At 38.8% G+C, this 26,074-nt stretch overlaps 1 protein-coding gene across 4 annotated transcripts in view; it reads right to left on the minus strand.

The window, feature by feature from the left end:
• Positions 1–26,074, minus strand: part of KHDRBS3 (KH RNA binding domain containing, signal transduction associated 3) — a 152,379-nt gene that overhangs the window by 90,027 nt on the left and 36,278 nt on the right. For all 4 annotated transcript variants that reach the window (XR_011570471.1, XM_070802411.1, XM_070802410.1 and 1 more), the window contains exon 2: positions 8,070–8,188. Coding sequence is in view for 3 of the 4 variants with exons in the window: in XM_070802411.1 (XP_070658512.1) it covers positions 8,070–8,188 (119 nt within the window). In the remaining variant the exon portion in view is untranslated. The remainder of the gene's footprint in view (positions 1–8,069; positions 8,189–26,074) is intronic.

Consider the following 26,074-nt stretch of genomic DNA (forward strand, 5'->3'; position numbering starts at 1 on the left):
AAGTTTGAAACTGTTAATCCAGAAAATCTCAGACTGCATAGTCTGGCTTCAAATGTGGAGAATGGGATGGAGGATTTGGAAATGGATAAGAGGATATTACAAAGGACTGGTGAGGGATGACAATGGTCTAAGTTAAGGAGTGGCAATGTAATCCAGAGAGTGAGAAATAATTTATAAGTAGAAATTACAAAATGCATGTCATTACATTTCAAGAATCGACTGGGAAAGGTAAACGAAGAAGAAGTTAATAGACAAAAATGATGTGCTAGTTTTAGGCATGGGCTCTTAGATACGTGTGCTGTCTGTCATTCACGGACAAAGCAGCACAGGGAAAGGTCCAGGTTTGCCCAGAAGAGTATGAAGCTCACTTACGGGCACGTATAATATAAGATATATGAAGTAAATATAAGAAGTCCGCAGGACAGCGAGGTGGAGGCAGTGTGGTAGGCGTTTAGCCTGATGAGAGAGAGGGAGAGAGGGAGAGGACAGAAGGAGAGAAGGGCGGAGACAGAGGAACAGCTGTGCCGGCCCTGGTGTCAAACAGGCCCATGTGACAGAGCCAGGGCCTCACGAAGAGGGCTGACTGCCACAGCTACCCAATTCCCTCTGCCACCGTCTCGGGATATATACTAAGTGCCCCTGGCTTCCTGAAATTGTGTGTCAATCCCTTGTTTTCATAACAGTTCATTCTTTGGGCCATCTACTAAATTTTTGCCACTTCACTCCTGTGGGGTAGGGGGGAAATCCGTGAAGAGACGGGATAAGCTCTGTTTATACTTCCTGTGTCCAACAGTACAGCTACGCAATTTTCAGTTGATTCAACCTGGAGGGCTTCACGGGGCCCAGGGCCAAAATAAGCAGTACAATAATATTTAAGACACCTAAGCCAGTAATACACTGCTAAGCACTAAAATTGTTTTACCTTTTGGCTCAGCAATACACTTAAAAGACCTATTCTCCATCACCTCTCAAAAGGAAGCAGTGATGGGAAAAAAAAAAAAAAAAGACTGACATAGGAAGTATCCATCACAGACTTCAATTTCTTAATGTACTCCACTGTGACCAAAGTACATATAATGGTAGCATTTCTAGATTTTAAATGTAATGAGACTGTGGGGGCGGGGGGCGGGGGTGCTATATACAACCAAAGTTTTTAATTACTCATTTGACTCAGATTCCTTACTGTCTAAGCCACCAGGGAAGCCCATAATAAAAACAATAAACCTCTAAAAAAAATGAATAAATTCTTTCATGAGCCCCTATATATGTGTGGCTGTTTCTGAACTCTGCTTAATAATTCTAAAGCTAAGGGGCTATTTTCTGGATCAATAATCAAGCATTTTAAAAGAGAATAAGGGGAAAGTCATAGCATAAGATTTGAAATTCCTTCACAATATTTTTTGAAAGCTATGATATTCACAAATATCAACTTTCCAATTCTCATGACACAGGGGTGAGTATTAGAAGACCTCAAGGGCCCAGAGAAGACCTCTGAGGAAAGAACAAAAGGAGCCTGGGAAGAGACTCATCTCTCCTTACAAGCGCACCTCCCTCCAGCCCACTGTGAGATGCAGGCGGTCAGGATGGGAGGGACTGGCCTGGAAGGGGACCTAGGCTCAGTGAAGCAGAGGCCTGTGGGCCACAGGTCTTCCTAATAAGGCTCTCTGCTCCAGAGCAGTCCTTCCACTTCCCCACAGGGCCCCAAGATTTAATGAATGCTACAAGGGGCAATGATCGTTGCCTTATCACAGAAAAGGCAACTTTTAACACAACAATATGACTGTCAAGTATTTACTACTCTATGAAAAATTTAAAGACAAGATGACTTTTATGAAATAGTCTTCCACCAGTAGCAGATTCACGGATTTTTAATTATCTGCAGTTCACTATAAGGGAAAAACAAGAGCCAACCTTAGCAAAGGAAGTTTCCTGAGCTTTATTTCAAACTCCAGAGGAAACATGCTTTTATATACACTTTTCTCTTCTCCCTCAAAGACTCTTAACTGAAGAACTTCTGTGAGATAGTAAATATATCAAATTAAAATATGCATATAATAGGAAAAGATTTAATGTAAGAACCCATATTAATATAAAGTTACTGAAAATAATATGTAAGCATTAGAATGCTTTAAGAGATTAAACAATGATCAAATTAAGAAAACTAATAAATTTCATTTAAACCTATAGAGTTTAAATCAGTACAGTAAATCTTAAAAATCACAGTAATAGTACACAGGTATCTCCTAAATTAACAATCTGGGGCATGTTTTTCCCCCCAAATGGGAATGTGTTTTTTAACCTAATTATAAAAGTGACACCAAGTTATTGTTAAAACATTATAGTATAGTAATATGTAAAGTGAAAGTGAAAGTCATTCAGTGGTATCCAACTTTTATGACCCCATGGACTCGATGGAATTCTCCAGGCCAGAATATTGGAGTGGACAGCCTTTCCCTTCTCCAGGGGATCCTCCCAACCCAGGGATCGAATCCAGGTCCCCCACATTGCCAGCTGAGCCACAAGGGGAGCCCAAGGATACTGGAGTAGGTAGCTTACCCCTTCTCCAGTGGATCTTCCCAACCCAGAAATTAAACCAGGGTCTCCTGCATTGCAGGCAGATTCTTTACCAACTGAGTTAATCAGGGAGCCCTATGTAAAGTAGAAAACTTCTAAACAAGGGCTTCCCTTGTGGCTCAGATGGTAAAGAATCTGCCTGCAATGTAGTGGACCTGGGTTCGAGCCCTGGGTCTGGAAGATCCCCTGGAGGAGGAAACAGCAATCCACTCCAGTGTTCATGCCTGGGGAATCCCACGGACAGAGGAGCCTGGCGGGCTACACAGTCCATGGGGTTGCAAAGAGTCAGACAGGACTGAGCGACTAACACTTTCATTTTCAAAATAGAAAATAGCATAGAAGCCTATCCTCCAGAAAATAATTGCTCTTAAGATTTAAGTTATATTCTTAAAATAAATGTTCAACTAGAATTTTATCTGTTTTACATGTTCCTTCTCCTTTTTTATTTTACAGTATGATGGAAATGGCAACATACTCCACTATTCTTGCCTGAAAAATTCCATGGACAAGAAGAGCCTGCAAAGAGTCAGACACAACTCACAACTGAGCAACTGAGCACAAAATAAAGACAATCTTACCATAGTGGTAGATCATGTATGTATAATGATATATAGAGATAAGATATAGCTTAATTTTATATAACAAGTTTTTTAAGACTTTACACACGGCGTTCCGACTCCTGATAAAGTTTAAAATAATTAAACACCTGGAGAGCCACCTCAGACTCTAAAGCAGTCCCCACTGGCCAACCCTACCTTATACTAATATATACAGTGACGGGGGTAGTCCCTGTACACAGCTCCCGTTTCACTTTATTTATAAATCCTTAATGGAAACCCGCACATCATTTTGCAATTACGCTGCTTAGCCAAGGACGAGGCTGGTGGTGTCTCAAACACCCTGTGCCTGTGTCCCTCTGTCATGGCCATCCCTCCATCTTCCGGTCTCACTTCGGACCCCTCCCCTGCCAGCTCCTTCACAGCCTTAGGGAAGGCTTCTGAGACTGTCACATGATCCTGTATCCTTCCAGAGCATCCCAACATTGAGCTCCTCACACTGTATTATACTCATTAGTGATTCATCTCTATGCCCCACAAAACTTAGAACTTCTTGTGCAAAAAAGCAAATTTTAATCAGTTTGTTTTCCAGGCACAATTCCTGGCTCAGAGAAGACCCTCCATAAATGTTACGTGTATGAATAGATAGATGGGTTCAATGATGAAGAAACAGTTTATTAAAAAAAAAATCAATGTAAAACCTAAACCACAAGGCATTCAAGGTCCTCATAGACAGCATGCCTTGTTCCAATGGAGATTTGGCACTTAGGTTAATTCTTACATCTAGTCACTGTCCAGAACCAAGAATTAGAGTTTACCCACAAGTAATATGGAGGAGAATTTCTACAGCTTAAAGTCTTAAAAAAAAAAAAAAATCATGAAACAGTGTTTGAGTTTCATACTTTACAATCTTGCACACATACTCAAGAGAGCAAATGTACTTTGGGTTTGAACACTTGAGGACGCATGTCCAATGCTGTGCCTTTGAAAGAGAGTTGAATAGGTTCATTAAGAGAAGAGAAATTATTCAGTTAATGGAATCACATTCTCTGAACAGGTATTGTGCCCTCAATCCCACACCAAGCTGCCCGCCCGCTGCTACTCGAGAGGGGCGAGTACTGCCGGCTCCCTCCAGCTCAGCCTATTAACTGATACCAGCATCAAAGTTTTTCTTAGAACTGATGTGAGTGCTATATTAGCCTCTACACAAGGCTGGCTTGAGATTCAAATGCTCAATTTGCTAAGCAGAAACATCCTTTTCTGAATTCTGAAAGCAGATTTTCAAGCAGCCTACTTCAGACATTATAAGGACTTGAAATGGACTCTGCTCTCTGTGAGACGCAGCAATTATAATCTGTCTTCCCCTATTCTCCTCAAAGCTGACACTGAAAAACAACATTTGAGGTTTATTCCATATACTTAGCTCAAACACTTTCTGTCACATAATTACTTATACACAGCAGAGTGTTAACTTCAGATTAAGCATCTGCTAGACTATGAACTCCTTAGAGACAGGGACAGAGTCTCTGCACCTTTCCTCCTACTGCATACGGCGCATACAGTGCACATCAAGCCTGGAAAATTAATTAATGAAAGTTTCCATAAGCCATGCTTTGCTTAGTAATTAGTATGTCTATAAAATGTTCATAACAGTTTTCTGTTTACTAAAATGTATATCCTCAGTTTTTGCAAGTAGAGCTAATTAAGTTCCTAATAGGCTGTCTATAGGTAAACAACTATAAACTCTTAAATGTGGAACAAAATACAAAAAGCAACCATCTAAAGTCTGTATAAAGCTCAAAATCAAAGGGATTTTATAGAAGGGAGTCAAGACTTGGAAGAAGGGAATGGCCTGGGTGAATTTACTGACTGTAGAGCTTTTTAGCTGAGTAGCAGAGTTTGAGGCAAACACAGTGCTGAAATCAATGGGAGGAATGCTAGAAATGACAGTTAGACTTGGGGAGCCCCACATTTTGTGTATAAAATCTGCCAATCATGTATGACAAAAATAAATGTAAAACTCCAACTAAGAGGTAAACTAAGTTCTGCATTCCCATCCGACAGTCTGCAGTCTGAATCCAAAAATATCAACCTTCCTCAAAGAAAGAGAACAGAATCCAGTTTCCACAGTGTAGTACAATGTTACAGTATACAATCCAAATGTATATGATATTTGATTCATATATAAACATATATATTTGAAACATTTTCATACCACCAAACTCCAGGCCCAGATAGCTTCACTAGTAAATTCTATCTAATAAAGAAAATACAGCACCAAAATGACATATATTCTTTAGAGGGGGAAAAAAAAAAGGAGGGGACACTTCTTCACTCACTATATAATTTTATATATATAAATATTAGTCTATGTATACTTTTTATTATAAATATATATTTATGTATAAATATATATTTACATAAATTTATATAATATTTTATATAAATGTATATAGGTTATAGGCCACTATCACTCAGGAATACAGAAGCATTTGAATCCAATAATGTATAAAAAGGATAATATATCATTAAGTAGACTTTAATTCAGAAATGCAAAATTGGTTTAATTTATTAACACTATATTAACAGTACAAAGGAGAAAAATCCTGTGCTCATTTCAGTAGATGCAGAAAGGATATTCAACAAAAGTCAGCATCCAGTCAGAATCAAATAGTCAACAAAGCTAAATTAGAATAAAACTTCAAATTCCCATAGCTGTTACCACGCTTACTGGCAAAATATTGAATGTTTTCCACATTGATGTGAACAAGAGAGAAATGCCTAATCTCACCACTTGTATTCAAGCATTATAACAGGGATCCTAGCCAAAATAATGATACAAGATAACAATAAACATAAAAATTGGAAAGAAAGAAGTAAACTGTTTATGCAGATAATGATTATGTACATAGCATATTCTGAAAATTCTATAAAACAATTACAAGAATAAGTGAATTTTAGCAAGGTAGCAGAATACAAGGTCAATATACAAAAGTTTCTATTAGAGGCAAAAAACTGGAAGAGAATATTTCAAAATATTCATTTTACAAGTGTTCAAAAGACATAAAATACTTTTAGAAGTAAGTTTAATAAGACAAGACCTTTCCCTTAAAAGTGATGGAAATTAAATTGAAAGATACATCGTATTCAAGGAAGGGAAGACTTAATATTATTAAGATGTCAGAGCTCCCTAAATGGATCATCAGAATCAATGCAACTGCATCATAATCCCAGCAGAATGTTCTGCAAAACTAATTCTTAAATTTATATAGAGTTGCAAAGGATATACATCCAAACAATCCTGGAAAAGGACAAAGCTGAAGGGACCATATTACCTAACTTCACGTCTTACTATAAAAAGCTGCAATGATGAAGACTGTATGGTACTGGCATAATGATCCATAAATAGGTCAATGAAACAAATCAGAAAGTATAGAAATAGATCCTCACTTAACACAGTCACCCAATTTCCAACACAGGTACCAACACAATCAGTGGGAGGAAAATATCTTTCAACAAATACCACTGAAAAAACTAGATATCCATATGAAGAAAAAATGAATTGACTGTCTATCTCATACTGTACACAAAAACTAATTTGAGATGTATCACAGACATACAATTAAAAGCTATAATGTTAAAGCTTTTAGAGGAAATGGAAAAAATAAACTTATAAAGGATTCTAACATTTCCTTGAGGTTGGCAAAGATTTCTTAGTTGACAGAAGGTAAAATCATAAAAAAAAAAAACTTGATCCATTACATGTCATCAAAATTAAAAATGTATCACAAAACTCCATATAGAAAATAATATGCAAGCTACATATTGAGTCAAATATTCACAAAACATATCCACCAAAATATATGATCCAGGAAATATGTCTTTAAAAAAGCTCCTATGACTCAATGATAAGAAGACACACAGCCCAGAGAGCAGAAAAAGATCTCAAAAGAAACTTCAAATTTGAAGATATATAAATGGCCAATAAATGCACACCAGACAATTAATCATCAGGGAAATACAAATTAATACCACAAGAAAATACCAATACCCTAGCAGAATGGCTGAAATTAAAGAGATTGACAATATCAAATAAGAGTTTAGATATGGAATAACCATAACTTTGCATGTGTTAGTCTAGAAATGCCACAAATACAACCACTTAGGAGGAAAAATTATGGCAATTTATTATAAAACTAAATCCACAGCAATTTAAATCTTAAGTATTTACTAAAAATAAATGAAAACATATGGTCACAGAATGACTTGTATGAAATGTTCACAGCAATTTAATTATAACTCAAAACTGAAAACTACCCAGGCAATGGATAAACTCTAGTATATTCAGGTAATGGATTATTGTTCTGCAATCAAAAGAAATTAACTACTAGTGTATACAACAGTATGCATAAATCATGTACAAAGACACATAAAGAAAAAAGAAAGCAGAGAAAAAAGCATCAATTTAGGCCAAATCTAAGATGATCAAGATTTTATAATTAGATAGGATTTAAAAGTACTTATTGTAACTGTGCTCAATGTCATAAAAATCACACTTCTTTCTAGAATAGATAATTAGAGAATTTTTTGAATATTTATGTGCCAAGCCCGATGCAAAGCATTTAACGTGGATAATTTTATTTAATTCTTATCAACCAAGCTTATCTTACAAATGAAAAACTACAACAGGAAAAAGTTGAACTGTCTGTCTGAAGTCTGAAATATAACTCAGAAGAATAATTTTTAAGACTTCATAACTCACACCAAAGTCAAACAAAAAGGATAGAATCACTAAGTTTTTAATTAATTTTAAAAGTATGCATGTTGGGATATTCTGCGAAGGGAAAACATCTCAAGAAGACACTAAACAGAATGTAAATTAAACAAGCGTTCCCTTGTGATAAAGATTAACACGCCAGCTGTGCGCACCTGTCTTACCTTAGGAAACTGTTTTACAGGAATTAACACTTTCTGTCCCAGCTTCATGTTCTTATTAATCACCACATCAATGTACTTTTCTTCATCCTTGCCTTCTCCTTTTTGAAACTTCTCTATTTCTGTGGAAGAAAAACAGAAAACCAGGAAGTGTCAGACCTGGAACTTCAGAGACTGGGGGTCCTTCTTAGCTCTATGGTAGCAAGAAACCAAATAAAGAATGCGGACTTCAGATGCCTACAGCTTGCTCAGGTAATGACATGTTCCCGTTTTATTGATGATTCTTCAACAGTAAGTAGGGAAACACACACACGTACACACATACATGTGCTCCAAAGTCAAGTGTCAACGACCCAAGCTCATGGAGGGGAACAATACACTAGCTACAAACATAAAAACAGACTCTTTGAGGTCCTCTGGAATTCTCAAAAAAGGCTGATCAAACAGCAAAGAAAAGCCGGAAAGCATTCTCAGTTTAGCATTACCAAGTACCGACAGCCCGTTCTACCAGCTCTGCCTGTGTCTCCAAGGTGGTTCCCACCAAGAAGGATTCTTTAAGGGGGCATTAAAAGCCCTAGACAGCCTTGTGACAGTCACCTCTCCAACAAAATCTTCCCACCTCACAAGTGACGAGCCCAACCACAAGCTCGTGGCTTTGTTAGTGCTCTTTTCTCTACTGGTGATGCTATTTTGATGATTTCCATTTCACACATCGCCTTCAAGATTCAACCATATTAAATACTACTTTTTATGCAACTGTCACTCTCCTTGACGGGGCAGCAGAATCAGTCATTCCCACCATGGCACTCACAAAGTACTTCATGCACAATTCTATTATCATTCCCAGCTTAGGCCTGCAGCTTCTGAGCAAAGCTTCTAAGGATAAAGATAATTACTAAATCTCCAAATACACTGATTATTTTGTTTGCTTTCTTGTATTATATTACACTTTGCTTCTGTAAAACTGATCATTCTATATAGAATCTGCATGGGAACAAGATGCATTGAACAGAAGTATGTGAAATATAAACATTTACATAGATAATTCTTGCCATTGTTCTTGGAAAAAACCTTTCGAGAGTACTTTTAATTTTGAAATTTTTCTATAAATAAAATATACAATTAAAAGAAAGTTTCTCCTATATCCATACTCCAGATGTAACAATATACCATGTTATATACTCTTATTTTCCATAAATAAGAGTGTCTGTGCATGCAGACACAAAATATATTTGAAAATTGTAAAACTAATGGTGGATATGAGCTAAATTAGTTTCGTTTTCCTCAGTAAAAAGCAGTAAGTCACATGCCATTTGCTCCATCGAGTACAACAATTCATGAGTTCAGCTTTAATTAGTATAAGGAAAATAATTTCTACATTTTATTTTTATTTATCCATTTATGCTATAATTGAGAATACCTTTAGCGAGTTAGAAGATTTAACAAAATTAGGTTCACTGAAACTTTCTAGAAAACAGAAGTTTTAATGTATAATACATCAGTCAAGATAGATTTAACTACCTATTTTCTTTTTATATAACAAAGGCTTTTTAATAATTGTTGAGCATTGATAGGCACAATTTAATATTTAATTCTTTAATCAGCCTTCAAAATGTTACTCCTTGTATCAGTGATATTTATCATTTGAAGCAACATGGAAAGTCATGTTAGGTTAAGGTTAAAAAATCACAAAGACTTACTCATTTTACTATATATTAAAGTTCGAGATATCCCTACAATTTTTAAGAAGGAAATAAAAATTAAAAGAAAAGTAACTAATTTCCTCTCCAGATGCTAAAATACCTTGTTGCTACCTTAAGTAAGCTTCGAAATATGCTGAAATACTTCACTGTTTAAGATTTTAGAAAAAAAATGTAAAGCCCGATGCCATGTTGAAGCATGTAGGTGTGCTAGACCTCACATGCCACACGGCACCCGAAACAGCCCCGCCCCTGTCACAGGCGTCACGCAGGTCTGGTTTACACCTCGGCTATTCTACTTCTCTCAGGTCCCCGTGGCCCCCAGTGGTAAAATTCAGAACTGGCCAAACTTCCATTTTTTTAGGCGCCGTTCAATCAACAGTTTGGCATTTTCTACTAGACTGAAGATCGTAAGTAGGTTTATTGTGTTCAGGGTGTCCAATAAAGTACAATGCAAAATAATGGGAAGCAACAAGATGACTTATGAAATCTTGAAATTATCCGTAAATGGGAGTTTCAAACTCTCAAACTCATACTACCACCCCTCTGGGCTTCCCTAGGTCAGGAAGGGACTGGACAGCTACCAAGGTAGCTTTAACCTTTCAGTAAATTGGAGCATATGAAGGCAAACCACAGAAAATCCAGCCAGATGCTCAAGGTCGAACACATAGGGGATTTGACTTTCACTAATCCCCAGATTACATTCATTACATACAGTTTAATGTACCAATGCCATCTCCCAGCTCAGAAATAATAAGCAAAAGTGTGATTAGGTTTTAGATGATGTAGAGGATTAAAATGCTATGTTTTCAAACCATGGACACCAAATTTCTGTCAACTGGGAAAGCTAGTGTCAGTTATGACTTTTTTGGCTTTTTTTTTTTTTTTTTTTTTTCTGTTTCTGTCTTGGTTCAGTATGGAGCTTCCTAAGCAATGACCACTTACCCTACCAAATATGCTAAAATCCACGAATCCTCTAAGACACAGCCAAATACTCTTTGAATTAAATAAGCTAAATTTTCAATATAAAAAAATTTGGTAATGTAAATTTTCATTAAAACTGCTTAAATTCTCTCACAGAATCAAGCACATCAAAACTGACATTTTCCTTTGTCCCAGCAACTCCATTTTTACAAATTTGCCCTAAAGATATATGTGGATAGATATAAAATATTATACACAAATTTATCCATTTAACACACTGTGTTTAATAGTAGAACACTGGAAATCATCTAAATATCTAGAATTAAGAGCTTGGTTACCTAAGCAAGGGCACAGCCAGTGAGACAGCATAAGCTACTTTACAACATCAGGAAAGATGAAGAACATGAAGACATGTTCTGATGAGAAAAAGTCTCCACCAAATACACTGTTTGTACACATAGACACACAAACACAAGTCACAGTGGAAAGCAGTGGAAGACTATATGTTCATATTCACCTGCATATCCACAGCAAAGAGCTCCCTTCTTACATATAAGAAACGAGTCACTGATTGTCAAGGGAGAAATGCAATGGATAAGAAACAGGAATAGAGACTTCTCACTATATTGCTCTTTTACACTGTTTGAAAAGTTTGAATCATGAATATTTTACCCTTTAAATTTGCATAAATTTAAATTTTTAAATACTTTTGTAGAATTTTTTTAAAATACCAAAACAGAATAAAATATGAATGTATACAGGGATGGTCATGTTTCTATTTTGCATGGCTGAAAATCCAGAGTTTGACTCTCCCTTGATCATTCATTTAAATCCTTCACTAAAATACTCTTTCACTGAAGCTGTGATAAGGATATACCTAGACTGCTCGTCTCACTTGAAGTAACACACACATTTCTGGAAACTACATATACAGTATTTCACTTTGAGAATCCAAATGCAGCGGGGTTCACGTGGTGAGGGTGAGAGGAACAGGGATCTATCCCAATCAGGCGTCTGTCCACAACACTGACTCAATTCTGACACACGGAGAAAGTGCACGGGCTGCTGGGGACAGAACACACAGTCTGTGGGACCACACGGGCAAGCGCAGTGTGTACAGGGCTGAGAAGAGGGGCTGACGGCTCTGGAGCCTGGAATAGTGTTCAAAAAGCTAGTTAAACGTGAGCTGAGTTCCTAGAGGATAAGGAAGGGAGGCTGCCAGGCAAAGAGCTGATGAGTGCTTCAGTGAAGTGAAGGAACCCTGGGTTACACCAGTTCCCTTTCCCTCATCTGACTGAACAGCTGACACATGGAGATTTACTTTTTTTGGTTTCCTTTTCTCCTTTAACAGTACACAAGAGAATGAATCACACAAGTAGTGGTGACAGAGCCAGTTAGTGAACAAGCCGAGACATGAACGCAATTTCCTCACCCCACACCCTGGGTCGCTGCAGAAAGAAGCAGGGTGAGAACAGGGGCAGTTCTCCGTGGCCAACACAGAGAAGAAAGGAGGACAAAGGCATGAAAAGGCAGGCCGGGTTCTTAATGTCTGCATGGATCAGATCCTAAGGGTTCAGTAACAACAGGGGGATGCGGAAAGCAATCCGCTGAGGAGAGACGCCCTCCTGGAAAGGCGGACCTGAGCAGAAATGGAATGGACGCAATGTGGGGAGAGAAGGCAGATGACATCACAGCTGGAAGATAAGACAGTCTGTCCCACGAACAACCAGGGAGGGCGGAACTAGAAGGGCTGATTTCTATTTGAAGTGGACGGACAGCCATCAGAGGAGGCATCAAGCCCTCGGGACACCCCACCAGAGTAAACCACAGGCACTTGCCTTGAGCGCCTCTCCCCTCTAGCATCCAGCCCTTCTTGGCTTCTGAAGCACCCGCTCACTGAGGCTAGAGCTTCTGCACTTGTCTCCCAAGACAGGAACATCTCTGGGGACTTTCTCTTTGGTGCCTCTGCTAAATTCCACTTCCTAGAGAGGCTCTTTTTGAATTCCCAGACTACTTAATCAAAATAAAGTACATTTTTACCACAGGTATAACTTCCTATTTAAAGTCTGTCTTCAACAGACTATCAGTCCCCCTGGCCACACGCCCTTAACTCCTTTTATGATCCTGACAATATATTGGGAAGGTTAAAGTATTGTTCACATTTTGCACATAAGGAAAGTTAGAAAATATATTTCTACAAGTCATACAATTAGCAAGGAACATACCATGACTCAAACCTCAGGTCTCCAAGGTGGAGACACTTTCCCAACCCAGTCTATCAACAGGTCCTTAGAATATTTTGTGTAGCTAACAACCCAGTAAAGCCTATGGTACATAGTGCTTCTATACAGGAAACAAACATTCTTTACAAAACAAGTCCATGAGAGAATGTGCTAATGAACCAATGAATTCCTGTGCGAGCCCACATGGAATCTATCCTTTAAGATCAGAAACTGTGAGTTAGAAACCCTGATACCCTGCAACTCTGTTTATTCCCAGAGCCTCTGTTCTTTCCTGGGTGAATGATCCAAGGAACTGTATTCCATGAATAAACAGATGGCATTCAAAGTAGATAATCTGTAGAGAATTTAATTAAGGACCTATGTATAAAGATGTGAATATCCTAAAACAATAGCAACAACGAATGGTGTGGTACTCTGAGGTTAGGAAGGAAGTATGGCTGCCCCAAAGCTGGGAAGCAGGAAGGGGCAAGGAAGAAAGGAGACTGTGTGGAGGGCAGCCTGGCAAGGATTATAATGTCCTCCGAGGGAAGCAGCCAGCTTGTGCTGACCTAATAGGGAGGAAGCTAAAGCGCACACAATGGGACCTCACTTCCTTCTGCAGATCTGCCTCTGGTGGCTCCGCAAGGAGGGACCAACCCAAGCAGAAGCCAGAGGTAAGAGTGTCTGCTGACGCATCCCTCAGCCCCCAGGCACAGAGCAAAGGACAAGAGGCAGCAATCCAGTCCCCATCTTGGCTAAACTGAAGGAAGCTTTAAACAGAGCATCTGATGCCTCCTGTACATACAGAAGTTCCCATTTGTGCTGATCACATAAAACATTACACAGCAAAGTACTGAAAAGTAATGAAAACCATTTTGAAAGTGAAAGTCACTCAGTCATGTCTGACTCTTGGCTATCCTACGGACTATAGAGTCCATGGAATTCTCCAGGCCAGAATACTGAAGTGGGTTGCCTTTCCTTTCTCCAGGGGACCTTCCCAACCCAGGTCTCCTGCATTGCAGGCAGATTCTTTACCAGTTGAGCCACAAGGAAAGCCCAAGAATACCGGAGTGGATAGCCTATTCCTTCTTCAGGGGATCTTCCCAACCCAGGAATCGAACCAGGGTCTCCTGCATTGCAGGCAGATTCTTTACCAACTGAGCTATCAGGAAAGCTCATTTCAGAGATCACTTATTATGACAGTACTAGGTAAATAATAATTGTTATGACTTTGTTTGCAAGGATTCACCGAGTTAAGGGCTGTGCAATTGACATGAAGTCTCTCTTTATTCTAATGAACCTATCTATGATAGGTTTACAGAATAAACCTTCGCTTTACAGAATAAGACCCTGAGGATTCCAATGGGTAAGAAGCTTGCCAAGGGCTGGACAGTTCATAATCTCTTTAGAGGGATTCACACTAAAGTTTAGTTAACTTGAAAGCCTATGTCATTAGCTGTTTAAAAGTTATTTAATAAACATTCATCAAAGGTTCAGAAAAGAGTAAATAATATGTTAGCCTGCACAATAGTTCTAGGGTAAACAGTAATACAGTCAAACCCTGCCCCCGGCCCCCTTGGCCGAGGACCTTAACTCTGTACAAACTTATTAAAGGACAGGGGTTAGCCTGATCTATAAGGAAACAAGAAGTCCATATAAACAGAATGATAATACCTACATGCTCAACATTTAGAAATCTATTTCAAAGTAATATAAGAACCTAGCTGGAGGATTTAAAATGATCTTAAAATATATATAGTGTTCAAAGCCAATGCAAATTCTATCTGACAGATTACTAAAATGTTACTGTGGCTGTTGGTCTAAAAAGATATCTTTTAACCTCCAACATGACAGATGTTTTCACAAAGGAATTATTTTATTTAAGCAATCCAAACCTAACAGAACACCTATTAAACCCAAACCAGAATTGAATACACTAAAACCTGCCCAGACGAGATTGATTCAAACAGCTCAAGATCTTGCAAATAATCTTCCATAAACAAGAAATAAATGGCACAGCAGAATAGATGCATATCACTCTCTAATAAGAATGAATGAGCTCATCACAAATAAACAAAAATAAACCATCCAGGGAGCAAAAAATAGTCAATACTCTAAATATTAAAATGTTTGGAAGTAAACTTACAAAGACAGAGCTAGTATTTGTACACAAAGTATTCTTAAATATATACACACTGCATAAGATTAAAGCACACACACAAGGAAATTCCTCCAGGAAGGAAGAAGACTGACTGGGGGGAGCGGGGCAGGGGAGGGAGGAAAGACAGCTGACCCTTAAACAAGGAGGGGGTCAAGGGCGCTGATCCTCCACCCAGTCCAAAACTCCAGGTATAGCTTATGGTTGGCCCTCCATACCCATGGTTCCTCTGTATCCATGGTTCAGCATCTGTGGATTCAACCATATTCTCTGTTTTTAAAAACTCTGCATATAAGTGGACCTGCACAGACCAAACCCACATTATTCAAGAGTTGGTTGTAATTCTACCCATCACAGGTAATTAACAAAAATATAACAATAACACTGATAGAATTTATTTACTGACAGTCCAGTTCAGGTATTTAATCCTTGTAACAATGTAGCAGAAGAGTGGTAATAATTTTACAGAAAAGAAACAGCTACTTAACAGATATCTAGTGATGTGGCTAAGATTCCACAGCAAACCCAGATCTAGGATTCCAATGCTAGTGTACTCTGACCTAAAGCCTCCAGTTTATTGGTATTATTGAAGTAAAGGGATCTTGACTTTGAGAAAAAATTATTTGGCTTATTATTTAGTTTTGAGGGAAATTAACAAGGTTATTTCAAGTATCAAAAGATATGATGCTTATCAAAGTGATCTGAAAACTGTAACACATAATGCAAATACAGGTTATTATTGCCTACTTAATACAAAGCCTAAATTGTGGTAACTGATTTACATGTATTTCATTGTAGAATGGATTTCAAGAATTTGTGAAACCTATATGATTCTAGAAATTAAAATGCAGATAACTAAAAAATTCTGAGTGCTACTCTGAATTATCATTACACATTTTATCAAATTATTTTCAAGAGAAAAAATGCTTCCATGGTACTGACCTCTTATCTTTCCCTTAAATATAGTGCAATCATTCACCAAACAAAAGGCATCATGGTAGAAAAAAGAAAAATACAAAGATAAGACATGATGATCACTGGATGCGCCAGTGAAATGCAAATTTATCATCTAAACAAGGGGAAACACTCAACGACCTTCAGAAATGAGGAAGTTACTAGATTTTGGTACTAAAGTCTAACAATTTTCAAAATAAACTTTTAAGTGTAATGTGTTGTTTTGTTTAAATCATTTTAAAACAATAAAGATTAAGGGATGAAAATCAGAGATGAAATGTTCCCTAAAACTCATAGAAGGAATCTAACAATTTGCACAATTACTATTTCCAGACACCATGCTGGAGGCCCTGCACATGAAGCCCACACAATTCTCAGCATGCTGGGACAGGAATCAACGTCCCCTGGTACCTAGTACGTGGCAGACCTGAAATTTGATTGCAGGACTGCGGACTCTCAAAGGATTTGCCTCTTCTCCGAATTACCACACAACTGGCTTCTGTGAAATAAAACTCATATTTTATGGCAAGACAAGAAAAATTTAAACATAAAGATTTTTCTCTGCCCTTTGGCCTCCTCTGCCCCCTCTTCTGTGCAGCGTGTACCTGCACCACGCATCGACCAAACCTCCCTCCGGCAGAAATACCCGCTCAGCCGTAAGAGCAGCATTCTAGCTTCAACAAGACAACTCCTCAAAAACATAACCTTCCTTCTTAATCTTGCAAAGGGCCACACTGACCCATGGCCCACTACCTGCTTTGTAAGCTTAGATCTGGACTGTGTAAACTGTCAATAATACATCATTTAATACATAGCCCTCTGTCTCAAAAACGTATACAACTATGCTCTGGCCTCTCATAGGCAGAACAGTTCCCAGAACTTTCCAAGAGGCTATTCTCAGATTATAATCCACAATTTGGCTCAAAAAAAATTTTAGATTGACTGATCAATTTTTGCTGACACTTAAAAACCTCCTAAACCAACAGATAACAAATTAAATTCCACCTCCAACATATGAACAGAATTTTAGAGGACGAGTCAGTCAACTTTACTCATTGAATGTTCACTGTTTACTGAGAAACACAACAGAAGCAACAGAGAAGATCAAGACATGAAAGTGTAACAGTCTGTATCAATTCCAGCATGCTTCTACACACAGTGTGGAGAAAGTAATCACTCAGGGCTCGGGGGCCCATGGTTTTATCAGCCCTAAGTTAATATTGGCTAATTTCTATTCACTTACTTTCATCTGGTAGTAAGAAAAGTTCTGAAATAAGTTTTTATTGAAACCGGGTGCAAAGAAATGTCTCAGTTTCTACTTAAATCACCCAAAAAAGGCAGAAAAATGAACCCAAATGACAGAGAAAAAAGAAGCTAGGCGTTCTGGCCATCCCAAATAGACCAGTCCCTTGGCTCTTCCAAATGACCCAGGATTACTCCTAATATATCCCAACGCATTTGTCAAATGAAGATTCAGTAAACCCCCAGACTAAGTGAAGACAACAATACATTAGGTTAATTCAAGTTAATAATGACTCAAGTCAATAACTATTGGGAAGAGGAATGGGAATAACTACTAAAGATTGGGAAAAAAAGGAAAATCTACTTTTTAGTTACACCTGCCTAAGGGTTAAACCACATTTCTCACTTTTAATTGCAAACATCATTAAGTATACTGCAAAAGACCAGCTATCTTAAACAATTATCAGGCTCCAGAGGTCACCAATTAGAACCCTGCAAGGATTTGAATTAAAAAAAGGTTTTATGATTAGGTGAAGTAATGATCCAAGAAAGAGATTAGTTCTGTTCAAACTGCACTCATTATAAAACCCATTTCCTTTGTGTGAAGATTCAATGTCTTTCTCATTTATCCCGCTGGCATTATCACACTTTGAGATAGAAATATGACTGTACTAATGATATTCTATAACAACCATATAATACAAGCATTTTGCTCTCTATTACTTTCATATCTAATAAGATTACCAATGAATATTTTCTATTGGTTAAATGTACAATAATACTAACTCTGTAGGTGCGACAGACTGTGCAAAATAAATTCAAAGCAGGATACAATCATGCTTTGGCTATACATTTTTAGGTTAGCTTCAGAATCATAACTGGTCCTATTTATGCAGCAGAGAGTCAGAATAATCAGAGGGAAATAATCCTTAAGACATTAAATCATGTTTTCATATAACAATTATTTACAGGTTCGCTTTTATAAAAGTAATTCTAAAAATAAATAGCATGATCAGGATTGCAATCAGATCCCCAGGAACATCAACTCTGATGACGTTTGAAGCCATATTGACAAAATCATGAGAGCTATGCTAGAATAATGAACACCACTAAAAAAGAAAAAAAAAAGTGCAGCTTAATATGAGTTTAAAACATACAAGGTGCCTCAAATATTATATTTCCCTCATAACTCAATGTTGTTCTAAGGTATCTAGAAACTGCCAAACAAGCATAAAACACTTTTTAAAAACAAAATACAATTACAGAAGGAACATTTTTTGTCACTCATATTTAGTCATCATAGAAAGTTAAGACACTGGCAAACAATCCAGCAGTGCACATTAAAAGTCACAGCCTCCGAGGACAGGAAATGTCTACACAGACACCTACAAGTACTGAAAACGAGGACACCTTCCCACATCGATTTCAAGTCAGGATGTGTTATCTGTACTAGGTCATTCTCCAGTCATATTTTATTTTCCTTCTCCTTATGAGTCAGATGCTGTCTCTTCACAGAGGACATTCCCACTGGAGGTTTTCTCAAAGGGATTTGTCAAGTTAGGTACAGATCTTCACATTTGAGACCAAGCTGTACATTAAAATCATTTAGGAACTTATAGAAAAATAACTACACTAAGGTCCGTCAACAGCATTCCTCTGTTCAACTATCAAGTACCTGGTTAAGCAATCATGTATTCTAGTGGGTTCCACTTGTCAAATCTACTGACAACGGACTCATCTATTTTAAGGCTAAATATACAGCTAACTTTTAATGTCACGAAACTGCACCACATGGACAAACGAGACAGAATCAAAGGATAAACACAGAGCATTACTCTAGCTAAAACTAATGACAAGTATCTCAGGTTGATGTCTGACTGCCCTCTATTCTCTTTTCTTAAACACAGAGGTCAGATAATTTATTGATCTATTCTGTGAGTCTCAGTGAACTCCGGGAGTTGGTGATGGACAGGGAGGCCTGGCGTGCTGCGATTCATGGGGTCGCAAAGAGTCGGACATGACTGAGTGACAGATCTGATCTGATCTGATCTGATGAATGAGTAACAAACTAAGATGAGAACACAGAGACTAACAACATGGCCAGGAATCCAGAAAAGTGTTCCCTAGATTTTCAAGAATTTACCAGTTTTCAAGCAACAAAGGTGATTGGCTCACCAACGGGCCACAGTCCATAATCAGATACACAATTAATGTTAGGTATCACCATTTCATCAGGGAAGGGGGACGAGAGAAAGATTGAGGAGAAAAGATGTCTAAAGGGGCTCTGTAAGAGAGAAAATAATGAAAACCAAGTTGAAAAGTTCCGTTCAAGACAAAAACAAAACCAACTGAAAACAGAAATGGCCACCCTGAAGGGTAAAGGACTGAGGAGAGAATCACTGACTCGCATACAATTATTTCTGTATGTCATGCGAAAGAGGGATTAGATTTGGTCAGGATTAAGGCCAGTGACATAGCATTAATATTGAAAGAAAGAGAGAAAGGAGCTACCATTCATTTTAGAGATGAAGATTTTAAAAATAACATTTTCCAAAGATGGAATCTAAAGATGGCTATCTTGAAGGAATTTTAAGTTCATCCATAGAGGCCTGACCAGCAGGCTGGACCCACCTGACAGGAACGTTATAGAAAGGATTCAATTACCTGACGGCAAGCTAAACTTGAAGGTTCCTTTCAAGCCTGAGATTTGCATACATCCCTATCATTTGTCTCACTGACTAGCTCTCATAAACACAAAACTGTGTTATTAATCATCACATGCCCAGTACTGAGGTCTGCATCATGAATATAACATGCATTCAAAAAATATTTGTTTAGTGAATGAGAGTGAATGATGATATTCTTCATGGAAAAGCACAGTAAGATTTGATGAACCTTTAAGAATACCCAGCGTCTGAATTAAGCAAAACGAAAGTCATCTATCTGCCTTTCATTTTCCTAAACAAACCATCTCTGCCAGTTACTAAGCACCATCTCTCAGCTCCATACACACCCATCAAGAATGCTGGACAGGGAACTCGCAAGCCCTGCTTCTCTGCTGCCTGGGGCTCCCACTAGGTTCTACATCTGGGAGGCCAGAGCAGGGTGCCATCCCTTCCGTTTGCTCCAGTTCCTGGCAGCGTACAGAATAGAGTTTCCAAAATTCTGGCTATGACTCATTTTTCACACACACACCCCAGCCCCAGTCTTTGCACCAGGTCAGCAAGCCAGGACCCCCTGCTCTGAGGCCTGAGTCACTGGACTTAACGGGTCTTGGTCCCAGCTCCATGGAGCATTTCCTCCCAAATGTCTTCCCTTTGTTCCTCCAGCCCTGGTGGTTCTGGCTCAAGGCAGAGCCCGTGTTACTATTTCTGTGTCCCTTCAGTATCCCTCATTTGCTTTTTCAGTCGAGTACTTCCCTAACCAATCCTTTCTATCAGATCTCCTTTGTTACAACGCCTGCTATGATTTCTGCTCTCCTTACGGACACACCACCTTGGTGAGTTCCCAGAAATACCGAGGACAATGCTGGACATCTCAGGACTCTGTGCCAGGTGCCATGCTAGGCCCCCACCGGCCACAGAGTGGTGAGTGAAGCACAGTGAGGTGGCAGGAGGACACAGGCTGGGGGCAGTCCCAGCCTGACCACTAGTGGGCCTCTGGCAAGTCACTAGCTTCGCTGAGCCCTCCTCTCTTCATCTGTAAAAACAGCAGAGCCCACGTTTGTGTGACCCAGCCCCAACTCTGGGGGCCAGAAGTCACTAATCTAACGGTATCAGCATCTTCTAATTCGATGCTTCTAGTTCAATATCACTTGGAAGCCCAAATAAACATCTTCAGACCAGTGATTTATGAATGGTAAGAAGGCTTCCTGGCAGCATCTCTTCACCTGCTGAGAGCGCTTTCTTGCTTGCTCCCTCTGTCTCAGGGGTGGGGGCTGCTGTGTAACTGAAGAACTGCGGGTGGCCTGTTATTCCCCACTCCACCTCCACATATACCATAACCATCACCATCAGAGTCTGGGAAACCGGCATCTCCATAATGACATTAGCATAGATGGTCTCTATACAATGGAACCATAATGAATATCCTGGAGGCTGAATTATCTGAGCTACATCTCTGATTTCCCCTGTGAAAAGCACAGGAAGACAATACAACCCAGGACTATTCGGCAGGTGATGTTTACCTTGTGAGGCAGACCTATCAACATCCTAATCTGAGAGGCACAGAGTAAATGTCTATGAATATATAACCATTCAACACACTATTCAGAGGAAAAAGTGTTTATCATCTGCAAAACATTTGCTATTCCAAGAACTAATTAAGTTTACAAACTGTGTTGTGAATACCAGAAGGCAGTAGACATACAAATCATATTGTTAATTATGCCTCTGACAAAGAAACTATTCCAGGTATTACATACAAATGCTACAACCAGCCAAGTCCTTTACATTCCATGATCTCAAGCTCAGGAACAAATGAAGCCAAAACATGAGTAAAAATGAATATAAAATTAAGTTGCTTAGAGGACAGTTCAAAAAGAGCCCTAAGTGACTACTTAATTGCGTTATTCTGTCACCGTTTTTCCTCATGGCCCCCCCAGAGCAGCCCACTAACCCAGAGCCTCCAGACAAGCACAACTGTCTAGCTTTTTGATATCTGCATTGAGAGAGTATAAATTAATGATAATATGGGGAGAAAAGAGCTTAATTTAATGAGACTTTAAGTGATAAAAACATGGGTTCAAATCACAGACCAGCACTTACAATTGACACTGGGAAAAAAATCAGCAAGTCACAGGGCTCTCAGCCCCGGGCCATCAGTTAGGGACACTGACACCCAAGAAGGGTCGCAGGGATTCATGGTACACCTCAGGCACTCTGTCTCAACACATGCACAGCAGATTCCAACCTCCTGCATACTCCAGACTTCGGTACATTAATGCGTACAAAGGCATATATGAAGAGAGGGCTGATAAAACTGTAATGAATATTTAAATATTAATATAACAAAAACAAAGATCATCAGAAGAGATCAGAGTCACAGTCGTCTAGATTCTCTTGTAGTGAGAAAGCTGATCGGTTGTGGTCCTGCCGCCCCTGGACAGGGTCTGGGCACTGCTTACCAAATTAGGGGCACACTGAACAAGGAGTCAGTCGGAAGGTCTTCAGGTGAGCTATTTATCCTCTCTGAAACTCTACTTCCTCCCTTAGTTGAGGTGGAAATGAAATGAGACCATGGGGAAAAAAATTCACAACCAGAAAGAGTTATGCAAATACCAGAAGAATCAGAGCAAGGGCCCCAGGAGCTTCCTGTGCGGGCTGGTGGGACGTGGGGGTGGGGGTCCATCCAAGAAGGAGAAGAAGCCGCAGGAAGGTGGGAGTGTCTAGTGACACATCTGAGAAGGTGGAGAGACTGGAGACAGACTGGGAAGGACTTCTGATGCTACACTGAGTGAGCAGTTGCGTTAGTCAGGACTGGAAGAGTCATTGATACAGGGCAGGAGCGGAAGAGATTCAGGGTTCAGAAAGAGAGAAACTGCATTGTACGGCAACGCCCCAGGGCCATTCCATTGAAACTGATGACTCAGTGTCCATAGCTGTTTGTGCAACTTTCATAAACAAAGATGCCACGTAAAGGCCGCACAGAAACGAAAAAACATGATAAAGAAAAAGTGGATCTTGAGACCCTCTACAGGCCTCTGTAACTGCCTACATCAAAAGAGTGAAGCAAATTTTAAAACTTCAATACTTCATGCAAAAAGTGCAAAATGTGCTGGTATGAGTTTCAGTGAAAAAACTCACACATTATAATGTTAAATATAAGGCTGTAGGCTGAAGACTGAAAAACATGAGAATTACTACACAACAGCACCCACAATGCCTTCCTGTAGAGTCACTTTACTCTGAGACTAAAAATTAAGACATTAAAAAAAAAATTCTGTTATATAACATCTATGAAAGAACCAAAACCCCCTACATTACAACTTTTCTACAAAACAGAAAGAACACAAGTGACAAGCTTTATACCTTTGGTAAACATGATTAACTCCAACTAGTAAAGCAGATATAAATCTTACTGAAAGATGGATAAAAACCTGTGACTTCATATTTCTTTTCCTCAGGTCTACTTCTAGCTTAAATCTGTTGAATTCATGCCTACCTACTTCCTTCAAATGCAATCAGATTTCTTAAACACTCTTTATACCTTTTAAGCTTCTTCCTCAATTGCTACATTTGTTTCTTAAAGAAATTATTTTTACAAGTCACAGAAATTATATATTAAAAAAAAAACTGTGCCTGAAACAAGAACCAACAATGATAAGAACAGTGACTGATATTTTATGTGGACTTACAAAAGTCTGAATGCCAAGGCATCAAAACTTTCTGTATTCTCATAAGTCACCAGCTGCATATAACAAAGACCCTAAATTCTAAGAAAGAAAAAATTACAAAAAAAGAAAAAAGGTGGGGGGGAGCTCAGAATTAAGCCAGTGCCATTATTGGTTTTTCTTTTTTTTAATAAAATGTCTGCTCAGCCAGAGATGGGAGTCAGCATTTACTGAGAGCCTCCTGAAGCACAGACAAACATTTTTGGCACTTTTAAATACACTGTTTTCTTCGAGGGAGGCAGAAAAACAAAGGAGGGTCTTGTCTATGGAACTGGTAAGTGAAAGCACTAGATATTGCATCCACATGTGATAAAGTGTGATACACTTAATACAAGCTGCCACTAACTCCTGGATGATCATTTTACTCACCTTTCCAATGCATTCACCCCCTGCTACCTGGCAGCATCAACCATACTGTTTGAAAGTGAAAGTGAAGTCACTCAGTCATGTCCAACTCTTTGTGACCCCATGGACTGCAGCCCACCAGGCTCCTCCATCCATGGAATCTTCTAGGCAAGAGTACTGGAGTGGTTTACATCTGTCTTAATCATGGCTGAATTTCAGCACTCAGGACAGCGCCTCACACATGGCAAGTACAAAATGAATAAAGCAATGTAACTGTAAGACGTGAGTTCCCTGTTGATTTTGCCATGAACTATTAAATGACCTTGACCAAACTATTAAAAGTTCTCAGAATTTTATTCCATTTCTTCTAGGAATTATTTTCCAAGCTCTCTTTCCAGTCCAGCCCAGCCCAGCCCAGGTCAACAATAGGTAACTAACTGCCTTCTGAGAAGAAGATGGGGTGGACTTCTGCTTCCTTTTCAGACAATTCCTCTTCTGAGTGGTCTTTCTCCTTCCCATTTCAATATCTGCTTCTCTAATCGTCTATCAACCCTATGAACCCCTCAAACCCTCTGACAAATTCAAGTTTTGTTGGTCAGCCTGGGTCAGTTTCCATTCTTTGAAAACAAAAGACTCTGAGTGACATAGTGGGAAGCAAAATCTCCTCCACATTGTAAGTGTTTCAAGATTACTTCTTTTCATGTAACCCATTAAAAAAAAAAAAGGCTTTAGTCAAACTACTACCAGATCCTGCCTGCCTTATCAATACCTCACAGTTGCATTTCTTCCCCATCACCAGAGCTCTACTTCTGCCTAAACTTCCATCTCTTCTTGAAATCCTTTTGTCTGTGTTTCTAGGGTTAAGTCTCACCTTCCTGAGCAACTGCAGTGATTTTCCAGAATCAACGGTGCATTTAGAGACATGTAGTAGCATTAAGTATGAGAATATGATTTTGTACTTAAAAAATCCATCAAATGATAGTTTTAATTCTATCATAGAACTATACAAAGATAAAGTTTAAGTGTAGCATTTCTTTTTCATTTTAACCTTGTGGCAGCATGAAGGGGATAAGAACTCTAGGAGGGGAGGAGAAAAAAATAAAAGGAAACTATTTAAAGAATATTTTTTCCTTGCCATCTAATATAAAAAGCCTCTTTGATCAAATAAAATCCAGAGTAAATCTCCTCCCTCCAGGCAAGGTTAAAAACTCAGCAAGAGAATGTAAGTAAGATAAATGAGTTTCAGGCACTGTGATGTGTTCCTAGAGTAAAAATTAATAATTTTTAAAATCTAAGATGTATAGATACTACACACTAACAAAAGTATGACCTGCTGGCTATAGCCTCTATCTCAAATTTTGTATCTTCAGAAATAGGAAATCATAATGAAATCAAAGTTACAGATAAGAGCAGCAATTTCCTTTTTGTATAGATAAAGAAACATACACACATACAGCCAAGTATTTGGAAATTTTAATAGCATGAAAGTAGATCAGTAGAAATACTGATTTAACAATAAGAAGAAGGAGACTTAATTTTATCTCCAATACAGAAACCCACACAACTTTGGTCAAATTACTTAATCTTTGACACTGTCTTTTAATTGGCAACATGTAGGTCATGACGGGCTTTCCTGGTGGCTCAGATGGTGAAGACTCTGCCTGCAATGTGGGAGACCTGGGTTCGATCCCTGGTCAGGAAGATCCCCTGGAGAAGGGCATGGCAACCCACTCCAATATCCTTGTCTGGAGAATCCCACGGACAGAGGATCCTGGCGGCCTACAGTCCATGGAGTCACAAGAGTCAGACATGACCGGACACAGCACAGATCATGATGCCTTAATATGCAGAATAGTAACAAAACAGAAAACAAATATAAACAAGTCGAACAGGCAGTAGATATTTATGTTAATTACTTATTTATACTGCTATAATATTTCATTTAGGCACATCTAAGGTGACACCGTTTCCTCCCAAAAAGACACTGTAAACATCAACCTCTCTCATCCACAAAGCTCTTTGCTTTCTTCCAACTCCTTTGCCTGCACGGTTGAGTGCCCGCCCACTAGAAC

This window comes from Bos indicus, chromosome 14 (assembly GCF_029378745.1).
Source record: "Bos indicus isolate NIAB-ARS_2022 breed Sahiwal x Tharparkar chromosome 14, NIAB-ARS_B.indTharparkar_mat_pri_1.0, whole genome shotgun sequence".
In the NCBI taxonomy this organism is placed as follows: Eukaryota; Metazoa; Chordata; class Mammalia; order Artiodactyla; family Bovidae; genus Bos; species Bos indicus.